Genomic DNA, 18,283 nt, shown 5'->3' with positions numbered 1-18,283 from the left:
TTTTGTACAACTGACATCTTCTTAACTTATAAAGATTACCCTTTCATGAGAAATGAGGAAATAATTACTATCTGAATTACAAATTGGCAAATTCAATCCTCTAATTTTCTTTGTAAATGAATGACTAATGACGATGAACTCAGCTAGCCCTTATGATGCACAATTCTGGTTCTCTATACAGTAGAAACTATCACAAGACACAAATTATAGTCATTTGCTTAAACCATATAGCAATAAGATATTCTGTTTATTTACATTAACTAAGTTTTTACTTGTCTCTCAATATTAGCATAATAAGTGCCATTTTTCAAAACCTCTCCCTAAATACTAGCATCTTCTTTACTTGTAAAGTACCCCTTTCCATGTAAAATGGGAAAACTTACTATCTGAATTACAAATTGACAGTTTGTACTCTATTTTTTGGTGTAATGACAGTGAACTCAGTTACCAAGTCTTTCTGCAGTAGCTAAGATTTGGGGAGGGATTAATATCAAACAGGCAGCTAATATTAGTATCAAACATTAGTTTATTTGGGGAGGTTTTTAAATCTTGTGCACTCACTTGCAAAATTAAAATGAATAGCTCCACTCGTACATAAAGGTGCTTCCCCAGCCAACTTTCAAGGCAGTTAGCAATTGACATAAAATCAAGGTTTAATTACTTCTTTTCATTTTAACGGATGTCATCTTTTTTATTTAGGAAAGTAGGACAGAACCTCCTGTGATTTATTAAGAGGCGGCCTCACTTATGGATGACATCTATAGCTAAAGAAATGTCTCATTCAATTGACTTATGGTTTAAACTCAATTCAAATAATTTGTGGCAATGAGACACATCACACATGTTAAGGGATGAATGACAAATATGTTGGTGTTGGTCACAGGCAATAAGATATAAAATAAAAACCACCTTGTGTTCATGTTTTCAGTCATGTTATACTTTCTAAGTTTGATACTTGAAAGTTGCTGAGTATATACACGTAGAAAATGTGATTTCTACTTTTCTTTTTGTTACACTTCATAAATGAAAATACATTAAGAATGTTAGAAAATGTGTCCCCAAGTCTATGCCATAGCACCAAAAAACACCATCACACATAACTCAAACCTTATTCAGAGACCTTTATAGCAAAAATTGTATTGCTAATTATATCGTTTTATGGGTCTCACTATTGATGAACTTTCAAAATTTGAATCAATACATGTTCTCATTCAATTTGTCAAATAAAGCCAGAATCAACAATTTTTTCAACAACCAGATGTTTATTCAGTCATTTAACACTTGAACCACACGTTCCCTACATACATTCTTGGCAAACCAGAAATACTGTGAGTCTAACTAAAAATGTTGTAGCATTTAATTACACTCAGTAAGTCAGTACTCAGTAGTAAAATAGAAGTCCAAAGATGTGGCACCTGCCCAATAGATAAAAATGTTGTAGCATTTCCGGCATTATAATTATAGTATAGTGCTAACGAAGATAGTGATCGATTGTGTTCTTTCATTTCAACGTTTTGTTATCCTGACAAAGCACGGTGGACGTCCCTTATCAAAGAACCAAATATACACAACCTCCATTTGATTTCTTGATCCTTTTTTTCTTTCGTCAAGCGTACCTAAAAAACAACTCAAATTTCAAAATCCATTGTTCTCAACCCCTTTAATATATATCTGCCTCACCTGTATGTAATGAAAATCGGAAATGATGTTTGGACTTTCGCATTTAGCCGAATTCGTCATGAAGAAAGAGAAGTTGGTCTAAACATGCTAATGTATGAGTTTTCTTTCTTTCAAGGATGGAGTGGCAGTTGAAGAGTTGAAGAGCTCATGCAAGAGTTAGAGAAGAATATCTCTTGGATTCAGCATGTCATGTCATCCTTTGAATGGTATGAAAATATAAGCTTTCTTTCTTTCAAAATAGTGATGCTTTTCCCTTTACTTTTCTGATTTTAATTACTTTTCTGCATCTTCCACATTTTGGTTTTCTGATTGATACATTAAACTATTCAAAATTACAATAAACAACTGTGGTCAAGACCTTTATAAACCATGGATGAATTAGGAACATCATTTGCCTTGCCTAGTAAAGCCAAAAAACCAAAGCTACTTTAGGAGGGCATGGAATGATTATAGACGATTAAAGACATTGAATCATGCAAAACATGGTGACTGATTGGAAATAATTAACATTTCTTGAAGAATGGCCTCAATTTCTACTTCACGTGGACAGAAAAACATATAGAAAATATGAATTTTGCAGTAAAAGTACCAAAGATTCCTCAAAGCAATGTGACCTTTTTATAGTGACAAAAGAAAAAGGAAGGAAAATGAAAGCCATTAACTCAGGCATGGGGCCAACTTGGAAATTAAAGCAATTTAGAAGGAGTGTTTCTCTAGTTCATAAGAGTAATATTTTTTTTCCATGATCTAATAAGTCCTATTATCCAGTATGATCTAGAAAGAAGGCTAGAATATTCAAACAATCGAGCGAACATTTTTTGCCATAGTAGAGGAAAGTGATGAACATGAATTTGTTCAAGAAACTCAATTTTCTTCAATCTTTACTCATATTCAATGTCATATTAGTCTCTTCTACTCCTCATCATAATCAGACAAACTACTGTGAGAATATCAGAACTCAACAAACACCTTTCTTGAATTCAAATTCTTCTTCTACACCTTCTCTATTAGCTAACATCACCCTGTGCAGATCTCAGAATCTGTACTTCAGAACATCCCTTGGCCTTTTCCATGTTTCTTCAGTTGATTATAATGTTAGATTATTAACAATCACTCACTCATCTTGTTCTTCTTCTCTTCAATATGCTTCTTCAATTGCTTAAGAAGAAGAGAACCCATTTCTCCATTTATGCAAGATCTTTGCAGAGACTTGTATAAATGTGGAGATGCTGTTTCATCATCTTCTAAAACTCAAGACCATGAGAAAGAGAAACATCCTTATTCATGTTTAGTTGTTGAAGATCTGAGAAAAGTTGAAAAGGATTTTCATCCTGAACACTGGAACTGCTCTCACTACAGCTGGGTTCATAGAAACTCATCAGATGGTGGAGATGATGAAAGATATAAAGTGGGAATGAGGATAACTTTCGACATTCCAGCGCCAGATATTTGCAAAGGGTGTGAAAACTCTAATGGAAGTTGTGGTGCTGGGTTGAAGTGTTTATGCCATCCAAAAGAGTGCAGTAAGTACCCTTAATTTGATCTTTAAGCAGCAAGTGTTTACTTCCATTTGTTTTAAGTTATAAGAGGGCGAGTCTCTGCGCAATGGCTAATTGCTGCCATGCGACTTAGCAGCAATAGGTTTGAGCCGTAGAATTAGCCTCTTGCAAAACTGCAAAGTAAAACTGTATACCACAAAGTGAGTCCGGCCTCTCCCTGAGTGGATTATAATGTATAGCGGGAGCTTTGTAGCACTGAGTTTGCCTTTTTTAATGAAGAAAATATGAAATTGTTTGGTGGCTCTGACTAGAGAAATCTGATATGCTTTTGCAGCAGACAAGGTCATCTCCAAGACTGGGTCCATAAAACTCACTGGTGGTGTTTTTTACTCCCTGCTTTTTTCTTTCATTGGTTCAGCAGCCTTATTCATGCATGTCTAAAGCAAAAAGGACTGAATTTTTAGGTTAGAGTAATTTCTACACATTTTTCTATATATGCATCTAGTATCTAATTATTTATAATAGTTGAATCTCATTTGTTCAATGTAATTTGCATAAAACTGAACTTAATCCTGCCCAGAATGTATGGTAAGTTGGTAAAATAAGTACTAAACATGAGGTATAGAAAAAAGTCTTAAATCAAATTAGTAGTTGTAATTGTTCACCAGAAAAATTTGATTTTTGACTGAGGGTACTGATTTTGGGAGATCCAATAAATGGAATAAGACTTTTGTTGTTGCTGTAACCGTTTATCAACAACTGCATAATATACTTCATAGATATAAAGTGTAGCTTTTAAACCAGCTTTGCACCTTGCAAGCAAAATTTTCCTACATGAAACTAAGCCTTGAGTGAAATTTTAAATCACTCTTCACGACTGAAGTTGTTCCATTCATATGTAGCAAGATGGGAAATAAAATGAAAAAGAACTGATTCTACAATTTACTAATAACCATAGAAATGGTGCATCTGTTAAAGCCTCCATCGTAACATTGAATTACATTACATTAGATATAACCAAATATAATTTCTAAGCGACAAACAAGTTCGTATCTGGTTTCCCAAAAAAAAAATTATCCATTGACAATACAATTTTATAATTAACAATAAGCCCCAATTATATTGAAGATAAATTGAACTCTGATATATCACAGCAACAATGACTAGGGACATAAAATAGAACAAAATAAACCAAAACCAAAAGCAACTTGTTCTGTACTAGGGCAAGCTTACGTAAGAGAAAGACAAAAAGTAAACCCTAGCAGAGCACTAAAATAGCAAAACTACCATAAAAGGAATATTCTCATTAATGTTGAAAAGTTGGTTTCGTACAAGTGGATGACCTCCCCTTTTATAGAGGGGGGTGGTCGAGATATGGACCTTTCCTATATTTGGGCCTGACAACCAGGGCCCAAATTCCTATACATATAAGACAAATCGAGAAGAATCTTCCAGCTGGCTCGTGGGTCCCCCTAAGGGAAGGTAAAGATATTAACTGCGTCAATGATTCCCGCCGGGGCTGTCTTCACCTTTGGGCGGGCATGAGTTTTGTGTATGCCCCGCCCAGTCCACATGCCCCCAAGATATGAGGCTCAAGTAACTTGGGTCAAAATGTCTTTACTATGCAACTTTGTCGCCCGTTTTTACCGTTTGCTTTGTGACGTGTCAGTATACCGCCATTTTTCGCCACATCTTTGTTACATCGCCATTTTATTTTCGTTGTTACATCGCCATTTCGCTTTCGTTGTTACAAAGATATGTCGTCATTAATCATAACCGTCAATCACGTCTTTTCAACTGACACTCGTATCCTTGTTTTCCGGGATTTCGTCATCATTTGTTATAAATGCGATTTTCAGTTGTGCGTCTCGAGGAGTAATGTCTTTTCGCTTCCTACCTTTTCGAATTTCAAATCCCACGACTATACACGATCTTTCCCACTCGTTCTCTCTCTTCTCTTTTTCCTTCTATAAAAACCCTTTTCACTTTTCACTTTTTTACTTTTCTGGAAACCCTTTCCCTCAAACTCTCTCTGCAACTTTCATCTTCTTTTCTTTGAATCTCCGGCGAACCTCCGGCCGTCGTCATTGCGCGGTGCTCTCCCATAGCCGACATCCTCTTTACTCAATCCTCTACTTCGTCCTCCGGTGAGTCCTTCCTCTTCTTTCTTAGCACTGTTCATCTTCTTCTTTCTCTTTCTGCATCTGTTCATCTTCTGTTTCTTTCTTCATCTGTTCATCTTCTTCTTTTTATTTTTATTATTTTTTATGAAATTTCCCAGTATGTCTACCCAAAATTTCAGCCTTTCCTCCTTAGAACTCTCTTCACCTTCTACGGAGGGGGAAGTTTCTGCCCCCACTGTTATTGAAATTCATTCCTCGCCTTCTACCTACGAGGATTCCGGTCCCGCCGGTTCCGTAGACTCCATTCTCTCCTCCAATGGAGACTTGTCTTCACCCGAATGGCGCTCCAACGTGCATTTGGTTGAAGATAAGTGTCTTTTGCGTTCCATCTGGGGCAGTATTGGGAGCATCAATTCGCTTCGAATATCTTCCCAAGGGTTTACCAAGATAAATCCCGCCACCTCTAATAACGAAGATCATCTGTTAAATGTTCTTCCATGTGGCGAGGATGATTGCGTTATTTTACGCAAGGAGCCTGCTGATGAATCGCCCAATTTCTTTTTTGTTTATGGTTATTTCTTCTTAGATTTGAATATCAAACTCCCTTTCTCGCCCTTTATATGTCACATTCTTTCCTTTTTGAACGTGGCGCCTTGTCAACTTCAACCCAACGCCTGGGGTTTCATACGCTGCTTTGAAATTCTTTGTGAACATTTGAGTTGCACTCCCACCTATCCCTTGTTTTTCATTTTCTATAAGACAGTCACCACAAAACCTACTTCTATCAAGTGGGTTCCTCTTTTGGCTCGCAAGAACATGAGCCGATTCGCCGCCCTTAAAAGTCATTACAAAGTGTGGCAGAAAAAATACTTCAAAGTTATGGAATCACCTGAAATAAAAAACTTATTTCGAGATTCCAATAATAACCCTCTCTTCCCCTTTTACTGGACAAAAAACCCTCGCCGTAAAATATCAGTTTCATACGACGCCTTAGATGAATCTGAGCAGGCCATCGCCGATTATCTTCGCACATTGCCAGTAATCTCTGGCCACGACTTGATTGAGGCGTCGAAATCCGGCACTTTAAATCAATTTTTTAGTAAGTTTATAATCTTTGCTCATAACTTGTTTTCCTTGTTGTCCTGTGTCTCGTCTAATTGGTGCTTTCTGTGCAGCTACGATGGGAAAAAGCAAAGTTGATGCAAACCCCATCAAGATGAAGGAATACCTCGCCCAGTCTGCTGCGGCGGCGAAGCAGAGAGCCGCCGAAATTGCACAAAAGAAGAAGAATGAAGGTACTTCGGGCTCTGACAACGTCAGGGACCCTAAGCGTCAAAAAACTTCGGGCGCTGCTGGTAAAACTCTCCACCAGTCAACTCTTGATCCCAAAGGTCATCTGGCTGAGAAAAAGAAGGGACATGACAATGTCCCGCCCCCTCAACAAGATCCAAGCGCGCTGATCAACCGCCCACAAACCCCCTTCAACCCAGCTGGTCCGAGCTCAGCCATTGGTGGCGAGGCTCCACCCCCCTTGCTGAGCTTGTCGGATCCTCACTTTAATGGGCTGGAATTCATGACCCGTACTTTTGACAACCGGATTCACAAGGATGTTTCCGGTCAAGGTCCCCCCAACATTGCTTCTCTGGCGATCTACCATGCGCTCTCTGCTGCCAGCACTGTGGCGGGAATGGCCCAGTGCGTAAAGGAGTTGGGATCAGCCAAGAATCGTTTTGAAAAGAAGGCGGCTGATTATAAGGCTGCCTATGAACGAGCGAAGGCTGATGCTGAAACTGCCAACAAGAAGCTGAAATCTGCTGAGGAGAAATGCGCTAAGTTAACTGAGGACTTGGCGGCTTCGGACCTGCTTCTTCAAAAGACCAAGTCCCTGAAGGAAACCATTAACAACAAACACACTGCTGTTCAGGCCAAGTGTCAAAGGCTGGAGAAGAAGTACGAACGCCTGACTGCTTCCATCTTGGGGCGTGCTTCTCTCCAATTTGCTCAGGGCTTTTTGGCGGCCAAAGAGCAAATAAGTGTGGTTGAGCCAGGCTTTGATCTTTCCCGCATTGGCTATATGAAGGAGATCAAGGATGGTCAAGTGGTTGGCGATGATGACATCAGCCTCGACCTCCTTCCTCAATTTAATGATGAAAGTGAGCCTGAAGAAGGAGAAAATGGCGAGGATGGGAATGAGCAGAACAAAAATGAGGATCAAGAGAAGGAAGACCCTCAAGCTGGGACAAGCCAGGGAAACGACGCCAACAACGAGAACCTGCCTTGAAGCTATTCTGTTTTTATTTTGTTTAAGTTTGTATTTTCAGATTTGGGCCTTGCCCTTTTTGTTTTGTTGTTTTAAATCGTATGGGCTTCGCCCCTCTTATCACTTTACTTTAATGAAGACTATTTTAAGTTCATTCGTTGTTACCTTGAGTTGTTACTAACTTTCGTTGTTACTTAGGTTAAATACCTTAGTCGATTCTTCGACGAGGCTTGGTTTCTAGTGGCCACTAGAATTGCCAAGGCTTGTAATATTTGATGGCGATACTTTCTTATTCCGAAAGGTTTATTCGCGGTATTATATACCTTGATACGATTTACTTTGCATAAACTCGTAATATAAATTAAAAAGTAACTTCTGTTGAAATAATCTTCATTTCTTTTTCATACTCATACATGGGAACAATTGTCTCTTCATTCTTTATACATGCCGCCTCATTAAAAACCTCTTACAAAGAAAGGAAAAAAGAGTGCGGCTTCATTCACCTTTGTTGTTTCTTTTAACTAAAATACTGCTTTAGATGAGAGGCGTTCCATGTTCGTGGAACCTTTTGACCGCTTAGTTGTTCCAACTTATAAGCTCCTCCTCCAACGTCGCATATAATCCTGTAAGGCCCACCCCAATTGGGCGAAAGCTTGTTGTGCTTATCAGGTATTGTGTTTTTTCGGAGCACCAAATCTCCCACCCTCATTTTTCTTGGCACGACTTTTGTTGAGAATTTTCTTGCGACCTTCACTTTCCCCGCCTCGTTTCTTATGTGTGCCTCCCGTTGTTCTTCTGGCAACATAATCAGATTTGCTATCAGATTTTCCCCGTTGTCATTCTCATTAAACCGAGCCACTCGCCAACTTTGGTTTTCTATTTCCACTGGGAGCATGGCGTCAGTTCCATATGTTAAACGATACGGGGTTTCCTTTGTGCTTGACTGTTCCGTGGTGTTGTATGCCCAAAGAACGCCTGGTAGTTCCTCCGCCCAATGCCCTTTTGCTTCATCCAGTTTCTTTTTTAAACCTTTCAGGATAACCTTGTTAGCCGACTCAGCCTGCCCATTGGTTTGTGGATGTTCTACAGAGGCAAATCGCATCTCGATTCCCATTTCTGCACAAAATTCCCGGGTAACACTACTTGTGAATTGGGTTCCATTATCCATTACTAACACCATGGGGACCCCAAATCTACAAACAATCCTTCGCCACAGGAAGTTCCTGACCTTGGCGGCTGTGATAGTCGCCACCGCCTCGGCTTCTATCCACTTAGTGAAGTAATCAACCGCCACGATGATGTACTTCATTTGTGCCTTCGCTACAGGGAATGGTCCTAAGATATCAGTCCCCCACATGGCGAACGGCCAAGGCGCCATCATGGTTGTTAATTCTTCTGGTGGAGCCTTGTGTAAGTCAGAAAAGACTTGACATTTTTCACATTTCTAAACATACTCCAAACAATCCTTCTTCATTGTTGGCCAATAGAATCCAGCCCTTATCACTTTTATTGCCAAGGATCGCCCGCCAATATGACTAGAACACACACCTTCGTGGACTTCCGCCATTATTCCGAGGGCGTCCTTGGTATCGACACATTTGAGCATAGGAGACATGATTCCCCGCCGATACAACTCACCATCCACCAGTGTGTAGAAACTGGCTTCCCTGCGTTTTGTTCTCGTGTTCAAATCATCCTCCTTTGGTGGGTTCTCTAAGAAGGTCTTAATCGATTCCATCCAAGGTAGCTCGCCCTCACTGACTGACTTTACAGCTTTCAAATTTATTTCTACCAAATCAATGCTCGGGCGAGGCAGGGTTTCTTGAATGACTGTTTGGTAGTTGCCCAATCTCCCTGTGCTTGCCAACTTCGCCAACACATCAGCCCTCTCATTTTGTCCCCTCGGGACATGTTCTATTTTGATTTCTTTGACCTCCATCATCAATCTGCGCACCACTTCCAAATATTTGGACAGTTGCGGATCCTTCACCTGGTACTCGCCTTTCACTTGTTTAACCACTAACTGCGAATCTCCTTTGATAAATAACTTCTGGACTCCCAACTCAATGGCCAACCTTAAGCCGGCAATCAGAGCCTCGTACTCAGATTGATTATTGCTCGCCTTGAACTCGAACTTGAGAGACTGTTCAATGATCATTTTATCTGGACTTTCAATTGTTATTCCCGCCCCACTTCCAGTGTTATTAGAGGACCCATCCACAGACAGGACCCATTCTCCTTGAGTCTTCTCACCTTCAGTGGGTGTTAATTCCGCCACGAAGTCAATTAAACTTTGGACAGTGACTTGGCCCCTTGGCTCATATTGTATGTCATATTCTGATAACTCAACTGACCAGCTAACCAATCGCCCTGATAAATCAGGCTTCTGAAGTACTTGCCTTAAGGGAACATCAGTTTTGACTTTGACTTGGAAACTTTGGAAGTAAGGCCTGAGGCGCATTGCAGTTTTCAGAATCGCCAAAGCCGCCTTTTCAATTTTTTGGTACCGCAACTCTGCCCCCTGTAAAGTATGGCTCACGAAATATATAACTTTCTGCTCTTTTCCTTCTTCTTGGAGCAACACCGTACTTACCGCCTTGTCAGTAACCGCTAAATAGAGCACTAATGGAACGCCTGGTGTTGGCTTGGAGAGTACCGGTAATGTGGCCAATGTTTCTTTCAATTTGGTAAAAGCTTGTTCGCATTCCTCTGTCCACTGAAACTTTGAATTCTTTTTTAAACATGTGAAGAACGGGGCCGCTTTGTCACCCGCCATTGGCAAGAAACGTGACAAGGCGGCCATTCGCCCTGTCAAACGCTGAACCTCCTTTACACTTGTTGGGCTTTTCATCTCCAAGATCGCCCTTCCCTTATCAGGGTTCACTTCTATTCCTCTTGATGTTAACATAAATCCCAAGAAATTTCCTCCTTGGATCCCAAAAAAACACTTCTCAGGATTCAACTTCATTTGATATGTTCTTAACTGATCAAACGCTTCTTTGAGGTCGCCACCATGATCACTAGCCCTGGCGGACTTTACAATCATGTCGTCCACATACACCTCCATATTCCTGCCTACTTGTTTTGAAAAAATTTTGTCCATGAGCCGTTGGTACGTAGCTCCTGCATTCTTCAAACCAAAATGCATTGTCTTGTAACAATAGTTCGCCTGATTGGTCATAAATGCTGTACTTTCCTCATCCCATCCGAGGGATGCATCATAATCTGATTATAGCCCGAATAAGCGTCCATGAGACTTAAAAGTTCATTCCCTGAAGCTCCATCCACAAGCTTATCGACATTGGGAAGTGGGTACGAATCTTTGGGACACACTTTGTTCAAGCTTGTGTAGTCCGTGCACATTCGCCATTTCCCATTGGCCTTCTTGACCATCACAACATTGGCGAGCCACGTTGGGTACTGTACCTCACGGATGAAGCGGGCCTTGATTAATTTTTCAGTCTCTAATTGTACAGCCTTGTGCTTTTCTTCACTCATTCTTCGCCTTGGTTGGATGACTGGGGTCGCCCCTGGTCGTATGGCTAGTTTGTGAGTGATCACCTTGGGGTCAATCCCTGGTACATCATTGATGGTCCATGCGAAGAGATCTAGATTATCACCCAGAAGGGTGATTAGTCTGTCCTCTTGTTCTGTTGTCAAACCACTGCCAATCTTTAGAAACTTGTCCTTGACTTGCACCTGCTTGGTTTCTTCCAGAGGTTGTGGGCGAGAATCATCAGCCTCGTCCCTTGGGTCCAAGCTAAATCCTTCTTGTGGGAAGATTTCTGTAATTCGATGGCTCTCCTTGGCGGCCTTTCGCCCATAGAGCGCCACGCTTCTTAAATAGCATTCCCTTGCTGCATTCTGGTCTACACGCAATATCCCGACCTTCCCGTTGCAGGCGGGATATTTAACAGTTAAATGAGCAGTTGAGATGACCGCGCAGACCTTGTTGAGGGTGTCTCGCCCCAAGAGTACATTGTAATTGGCTCTACACGCCAATACTAAGTACTTTACTTGAAATTTCTTGACAAACTCTCCTTCTCCAAAGGCAGTCGGAATTTCCACGTATCCCCGCACACTGACACGGTCCCCTGTGAATCCCACCAAGGTTCCCTTGTATGGTTTCAAATCTGATTCCTTTAGTCCCAGGCGATCAAAGGCGTCTCCATAGATGATATCCGCCGAAGATCCCTGGTCTAAGAATACTTTCTTTGTCACATAATTGTTAACCCTAATTGTTACCACAATTGGATCGTTGTCATGGGGAATCACATTCGCGAAATCCTGAGGGGTAAATATAATAGGGGAATGATTCACCCAACACTCGCCTTCGTTCGACTCCTGTACTGAATGTACTGTCGCCACGTAGCGTTTTCTAGCCCTACTTGAAATTGCACCCCCGCCAAATCCTCCTGCAATAGATGGGCATTCCCCAACAGGATCGCCCAACTCTTCAACTATCTCTTTACCTTTACCTTTGTCCTCCTGAGTGATCTTAGCTACCTCCGGCGTTGCTGTGTCTTTAACAAAGTTTGCCAAATGGCCAGCTTTAATCAAACGATCAATTTCCCGCCTTAAATTCCAACAATTATCTGTCGTATGCCCCAACGCCTTGTGGTACTCGCACCACCTATTGGTGTCCACGTTAGCTGGCGGCCGCCGTGGGGGTGGTGGGTACTGCACAACGTTGGTCTGCCCAACTGCCCTTAAAATGGTACTTAAGGGTGCATTCAACTTAGTAAGTGGGACTGGCGTTGGCGAAGCACCAGGCTGACCAGCTGTGGCAGCAGTGGGACCTTGTGAATTTCTGTGCCATGTATTTTGAAAGCCAGGTTTAGAGTTTTGGTATGGTCCCGGTCTTGGTACACGGGGGGTTTGCGCTACCCTGGTTTCCTTCCCCGCCTTGGATTTGTCCTGTGAAACACCGCCAGATTGAGACTGCTTGCGTCCTTCCTCTCTTTCTTGTTTCTTCTGATCATCTTGCTCGATCAATATGAACTCTTGAACACGAGCGCGAAGATCCATCATATCCTTCGCCGGTCGCCTTGTTAAGTCTCTATTCAAATCTCCCGCCCGAAGGCCATTTTTGAATGACGCCAAACAGACATCTGGATTTTCCTCCTCCAACTGCACCGCCATCTTGCTGAAGCGTGCCATGTAGGTTTTTAATTTCTCGCCTGGTTGCTGATGTATGCTGATAAGATCAAACATTGTTGCTTTTGTGGTTTTATTGGCGGAAAATTGAGTCAGAAACTTAGTGGACAGATCAGTGAAATTATCAATGGAGAAGGGCGGTTGTCGAATGAACCACTGCATCGCCATGCCTTTGAACGTGGAAGGCAATAATCGACATTTTACCGCATCCGTCGCCCCGCCGATCACCATTTTGGTATTGAAATATCTAAGGTGCTCCATAGGATCAGATTCGCCCGAAAAGGCGTCTAATGCCATGGTTTGCAGGTGCTTTGGAATGTCCACCCTAGTGATGGCTGGAACAAAAGGTTGAAATTCAACTACATCCTCCGCCTCCAGGCGTTGTTCTTGCTTAAAATCCTGCCGCTGAGTGAGATACTCAACTTGGGCTTGCAACTGCTCGTTTTGGGACTGCACCTTCTGTAAGGTATCTAACATTTGTTGCAAAGCCGCAGGCGTGATACCTGTCACTGCCTCTTGCGCTCTCCGTGGAGCAGTGGTTTTAAGATCTTCCAAGTTCACATAGTCAGGCGGCGTTGAACGCCGCCGAACACCTGGATCTGATTTAGCGATCAGATCTGAAGGTCTTCCCGGAGCTGCATTCACCAATGACGCTGGCGACGGCGCCACTGAGTGGACCCCCTCCGAGGAAGCTTCCTGCTCTTGCTCGTCCAGTACGGGACGGTTGTTGTTTCGTCCGCCGCCGCGACCGCCGTGTCGACCACCACCGCGCCGGCGATGATCGCGTCGACCCACGCCGCATGAACGAGTCTCCATGGCTCGCAATTCCTCCTTCTGTCACCGGAAGAGCTAAGTCAGAGCCACAGACGGCGCCAATGTTCTGTACTAGGGCAAGCTTACGTAAGAGAAAGACAAAAAGTAAACCCTAGCAGAGCACTAAAATAGCAAAACTACCATAAAAGGAATATTCTCATTAATGCTGAAAAGTTGGTTTCGTACAAGTGGATGACCTCCCCTTTTATAGAGGGGGGTGGTCGAGATATGGACCTTTCCTATATTTGGGCCTGACAACCAGGGCCCAAATTCCTATACATATAAGACAAATCGAGAAGAATCTTCCAGCTGGCTCGTGGGTCCCCCTAAGGGAAGGTAAAGATATTAACTGCGTCAATGATTCCCGCCGGGGCTGTCTTCACCTTTGGGCGGGCATGAGTTTTGTGTATGCCCCGCTCAGTCCAGAACTATTGCCAAGGTAAATATTGCCCTTGAACTACTGGTAAGGAACATAACTGTGACTTAAACACGCATTGCACTTCATAAATATAAACTTTAAGGAACATAACTGTTACTTAATCAACTGAGTCCCTGATTATATGAACTTCTGAGACCAGTTTGGTAAGTTAACAAACCAAAAAAAATAAAATGGCAGAGGAGTTGTGATTGGAAGAATTCTTGACCAAAACAGTTTTCCTGAAGAAAGTTTAAGACAAAATGAACTCAAAATTGCTAACAAAATACATTAGTTTGAACAAATTGAGCAGAAGGCATGAAAGGCAGTAGTGTTTCGTTCACATTTTTCCTCATAATTATTTCTCTTTTAGATTCTCCATCTCAAAAATTCTTATTTTTTCTTATTCTTAGAGAAATTATGATCGTATGGGTTAGAGATTAGAACACTTAACTGTAGTGATAAACAAACAAACACATTGCAGTAACGTTACTATAAAAAAATCTAAAAGATACAAAAATCATTTAACTCGTATTAACATAGATCAATTAGCCAAATTGTACATATTTGAATAGAGGCATCATATTTGAGCGTGTGGGGATGTAGTAAAGTGGCACTACCCGACTCGAACAAGTTTGGTTGGGTGAAGGAAACAAGTGATTCAAACTAGGATTGAATTCTAACTCTAACCCGTACAAGACGTTGACGTGTTTCTTATAGCCATCGTTGTCAAAATAAACGTCCTTGATCTTCTGAAACACTTGCATTGTATGCAAACTATCAGAACCAGCTTGATGTGATTTTCCAGCCACTCGATCCACTTTGAGAATCTGCCCAATCCTATCAAGACCGCCGTAGAGAGAATCGCAGAATTTCACCAAATGCTTGATATCATAAACCTTGTCTCCGAAAAACACCCTCACGACCCTCAAGAAATCCTCCAGTCGAACCGGAAGGCTCCGGCGAGTCAGAATCTTGATCAAGTACGCGAAATCATACGCTGAGTGGAAAGTGAGCCAGCTCACAGCATTGTTGCGGAGAAGCCCGGACCACATCATCAAACGAGCGAATCGGGCCGAATCAACGCCGGCGGAAGCGTTGCGTGCGAAGTCAATCCCCTGGCTGCGGAGCAGGGCGACGGAGTCAGGAGCGTGGGCGTCGCGGGTGACGTTGAAGTCGCGGAAGTTGAACTGCCAGATGAACGTGCAGTCGTCGGTGCCGAGGTCGGGGAGGTTGCCGACGGCGTCGGAGAGGGTGAGACCAACTTGAATGAGGTTGAGCACGTCAACGTTGGCCTTGATGAAACGGTAGGTATCAGTGGGGCGGAGGTTGCGGTGGTTGTGGGGTTCAGCGGGCTTGAAGATGACGCCGGGGAACTCAGTATCCATGGAGATGAAAGGGTAGCGATGGATGAGGCCGCGGATGAGTTGGAATTCAGCTTCTAAGTTGAAGGCCCACACTTCTCGAATGATCACCGGCTTCAGTTTGGGTTTTGGGATGGAGTTCATGGTTGAATGTGAAATTGATTATCTTCAGTTCACTCACTTCACTTCTTCAGTTTCAGTCTAGTCGAGAGAGATGAACAAGAAAGACGTTGAGTGAGGGTTTCATTTGATAAACTGGATTTCATAAAGTGAATTTATAGTTTAATTAGTTTTAAATTACTTCATTTAATCAAACTGATTGATTTGGAAAAAAAGATTTGATTTCGTTGCTAAAATATTTCAGATTCGCTAAAAAAAATAGATTTGATAATATTTTTAATGAATGTCATTTAGTTTTATTAATAGTTCAGTTATTATTATCATATATAAATATAAATATGAATAAAGTATAATTGAAAAAAATCTCAACCTAAATATCTAAATATCTGAGATAAATCTTTTCTGTAATAATTTATTTTTGAACGTGATTTTCTCTATTAATCTTAGTGTAACCGAAAAATATTTTATATTCTTTCATAAAAAAGACTTTTCTTTGTTGGGTTTTTTTTTCAGTGTTATGATTTTTTGTTAGAGTTTTCTCATAGTAGTTGGTTTTTTTGTTAGATCTTGTTATAGCTTAAATGACTTTTGTTTAAGGCACACACCAAAATACATAGTGACCCGGTACCGTTTGTAATCTGTAATTATATCTAATAATGTTTGTGACTTGGTTTATCAGTGTTCTCGCTAGTGTTTGAAATTTAAATACCTATATACTAATGTTGTGGATAGTAGAACACCCATGCTTAAATAATACATACTACTTTCTGATTATTATAGATGTAATTTGATTGTATGTAGATTCGGTTTAACACTAAATGAAGCCTAAACAAAATTTAAGGTGTGATATTTTTACTTAAACGTGAAATTGATTATTTTTTTCTTTTTTTTTCATGAGACTATTAGGCTTGGTTTTTTGAACCGGGCCATTGATTTTTATTTGAAACATCCTTTACAAAAAGACTATTGAACTTATCACATAAATAACAAGTTTTTTTACTTACCAAATTTTATTTTTATTTTTTGCTGTCTAAAATCTTTGCTTGAGCCACATTGACTTGTACCGGCCATGATTGTATTATGCAACTTTCATAAGTGTTCAATCTTTCGCCCAGAGGAGACCTCTTCTCACTTTTCTCGCAATCACAAATTACTCTCATATGGTATCAAGTTATCTCCAAATCAAAGAGCTAGGTGGCCACCACCACACCATTCATTTTTCCGTTCAAGCTTTAATTTGATGTAGACAAAGTTACTTTCTGGCGACATGTACCGTTGTATTGTGATTATATTAAATGTGAAAAAACACATACATCTAATGTTTTAAAATTTTTAATGAAAGATTTAATTTGGTGTATAATTTACTAGTGTTTTACCCTTTTTCCCATTGTGATGATTCCCACAGTTTTAAACATCTACTTTAACTTATCACATTGTAGAAATTATTTATCAAAAATATGATAAAATATATAATTTCAACAACAAAACTAAAATAAAATATACTCTAAAATAAACTATATATACACTTTTCAATTTGATAAATTGAAATAAACAATAGCAATAAAGTATACACTAAATTTGAAAGAAAAAAGAAACCTATCAGTTTCCTACAAACTTGAAGTTAGTCATATGAATGCTACTGTTTGAAGAGATTTTCCTACAATTTTTGCTATTGTATTTTTAGTCAATTCTCTACTACAAGAATTCCTCAAATCAGCCTGCAAATATAGCTGTTATTTTTCCCTTAATTAGAAAAATAGAAGAAATTCTCTAATTGACTTTTTTTACTACAAATTTCAAATCATATTAAAATACACTTTTAAATATTAACTTCTTAAAAAATGGAATCATTTCTTTTCCCGTAACGCCGTAAGTATGTTGTAACCCGAGTCTCACAACACATATCTTCGCAGTGCACCATGTTATTTATGTGGATTTCATATTTCTTCTTGCAGGATATGGATTCGTATTACGTAATCTCATATGTGTAAGGGTCAAATTCGATATAAGGATTCGGTGGGATAAAGGGTGAAGGGTCTAGGATGAAGGGTTCGAACCTGAGGAAAAACTAATTTAATACGTCATCTGTTCCAAAACTATTGTAGTTTAAGGTTTTACACACAGTTTAAAAGGTAAATATTTTGACCAAAATACCCCTATAATATGAGAGAGATTTACGTTGAAAAGAATAATATGTTCAGCAAACTACCTTCTTTATGTGCATCCCTTGAAAAGATAAAACTTGAAAAATGCAATTAAAAGTGAAAGTTGGTTTTCTAAAGAGAGAAGAGAAATACTAAGAAGTGATGAGTGGTTAAATTAGTAGGTGATATGTTGTAGTTATAATTATTGTTATTCATTAAGGCTTAATTGCAACTTTGATCCCTAACATTTACAAAAGCCACGATTTTGGTCCTCACCCAATTTAGTTATAAATATTGTCCCTCACTTATAGGGGTGGAAATAGGCCGAGCCGAGCCAAGCTTTGCGTGGCCTAGGCCTGACCTGCATTCTCTTTTGGTGGCCCAAACCTGGCCTGTGGCCTATCAATAGACCAAATTTTATGGCTTGGCCTGGCCTTTTATAAAGTCTGGCCTGGCCTACAAGCCTTCTTAAACTCCTAACTTAACAGACAATTGTATCAAAAGAAGGTCATTAGGCTGGCGGACTAATAAGCATTTTTATATGTCATTACACTTTCTTTTCAAATAAAAAAACTTGTATCATTGCATTTAAAAAACTAAACCTATATCATTGCAAGAGAGGTGGACTTGGCAGCGGTAGATCAACAGTGGCGACTGGCTGCAGCCTGCGTCCTGTGCGGCTGAGGATGTGCTATGCTGAATATGTCT

At 40.5% G+C, this 18,283-nt stretch overlaps 2 protein-coding genes across 2 annotated transcripts; one reads left to right on the top strand and one right to left on the bottom strand.

Moving 5' to 3' along the window:
- Positions 1-2,415: 2,415 nt before the first annotated feature.
- On the top strand, positions 2,416-3,723 carry LOC130742992 (uncharacterized). The gene is made up of 2 exons (XM_057595102.1): positions 2,416-3,203; positions 3,514-3,723. The coding sequence occupies exons 1-2, from the start codon at positions 2,870-2,872 to the stop codon at positions 3,618-3,620; spliced, it is 441 nt and encodes a 146-aa protein (XP_057451085.1). The 5' UTR covers positions 2,416-2,869; the 3' UTR covers positions 3,621-3,723.
- Positions 3,724-14,393: 10,670 nt separating this feature from the next.
- LOC130742990 (probable CCR4-associated factor 1 homolog 11) lies at positions 14,394-15,676 on the bottom strand. The gene has a single exon (XM_057595099.1). It carries the CDS (start codon positions 15,453-15,455, stop codon positions 14,496-14,498), a length of 960 nt encoding a protein of 319 aa, XP_057451082.1. The 5' UTR covers positions 15,456-15,676; the 3' UTR covers positions 14,394-14,495.
- Between the last annotated feature and the right edge of the window lie 2,607 nt (positions 15,677-18,283).

The sequence above is a fragment of the Lotus japonicus genome, chromosome 3, assembly GCF_012489685.1.
Source record: "Lotus japonicus ecotype B-129 chromosome 3, LjGifu_v1.2".
NCBI classification, from domain to species: domain Eukaryota; kingdom Viridiplantae; phylum Streptophyta; class Magnoliopsida; order Fabales; family Fabaceae; genus Lotus; species Lotus japonicus.
This window is presented reverse-complemented; position numbering and strand designations above follow the sequence as displayed.

What these genes read in the sequence shown, in the direction of transcription:
- LOC130742990 (XM_057595099.1), bottom strand. Translation starts at nt 15,455, where the DNA reads ATGAACTCCATCCCAAAACCCAAACTGAAGCCGGTGATCATTCGAGAA.
- LOC130742992 (XM_057595102.1), top strand. Translation starts at nt 2,870, where the DNA reads ATGCAAGATCTTTGCAGAGACTTGTATAAATGTGGAGATGCTGTTTCA. An exon ending in ATGCCATCCAAAAGAGTGCA is followed by an intron (nt 3,204 to 3,513) that starts GTAAGTACCCTT and finishes ATGCTTTTGCAG; the next exon opens with CAGACAAGGTCATCTCCAAG.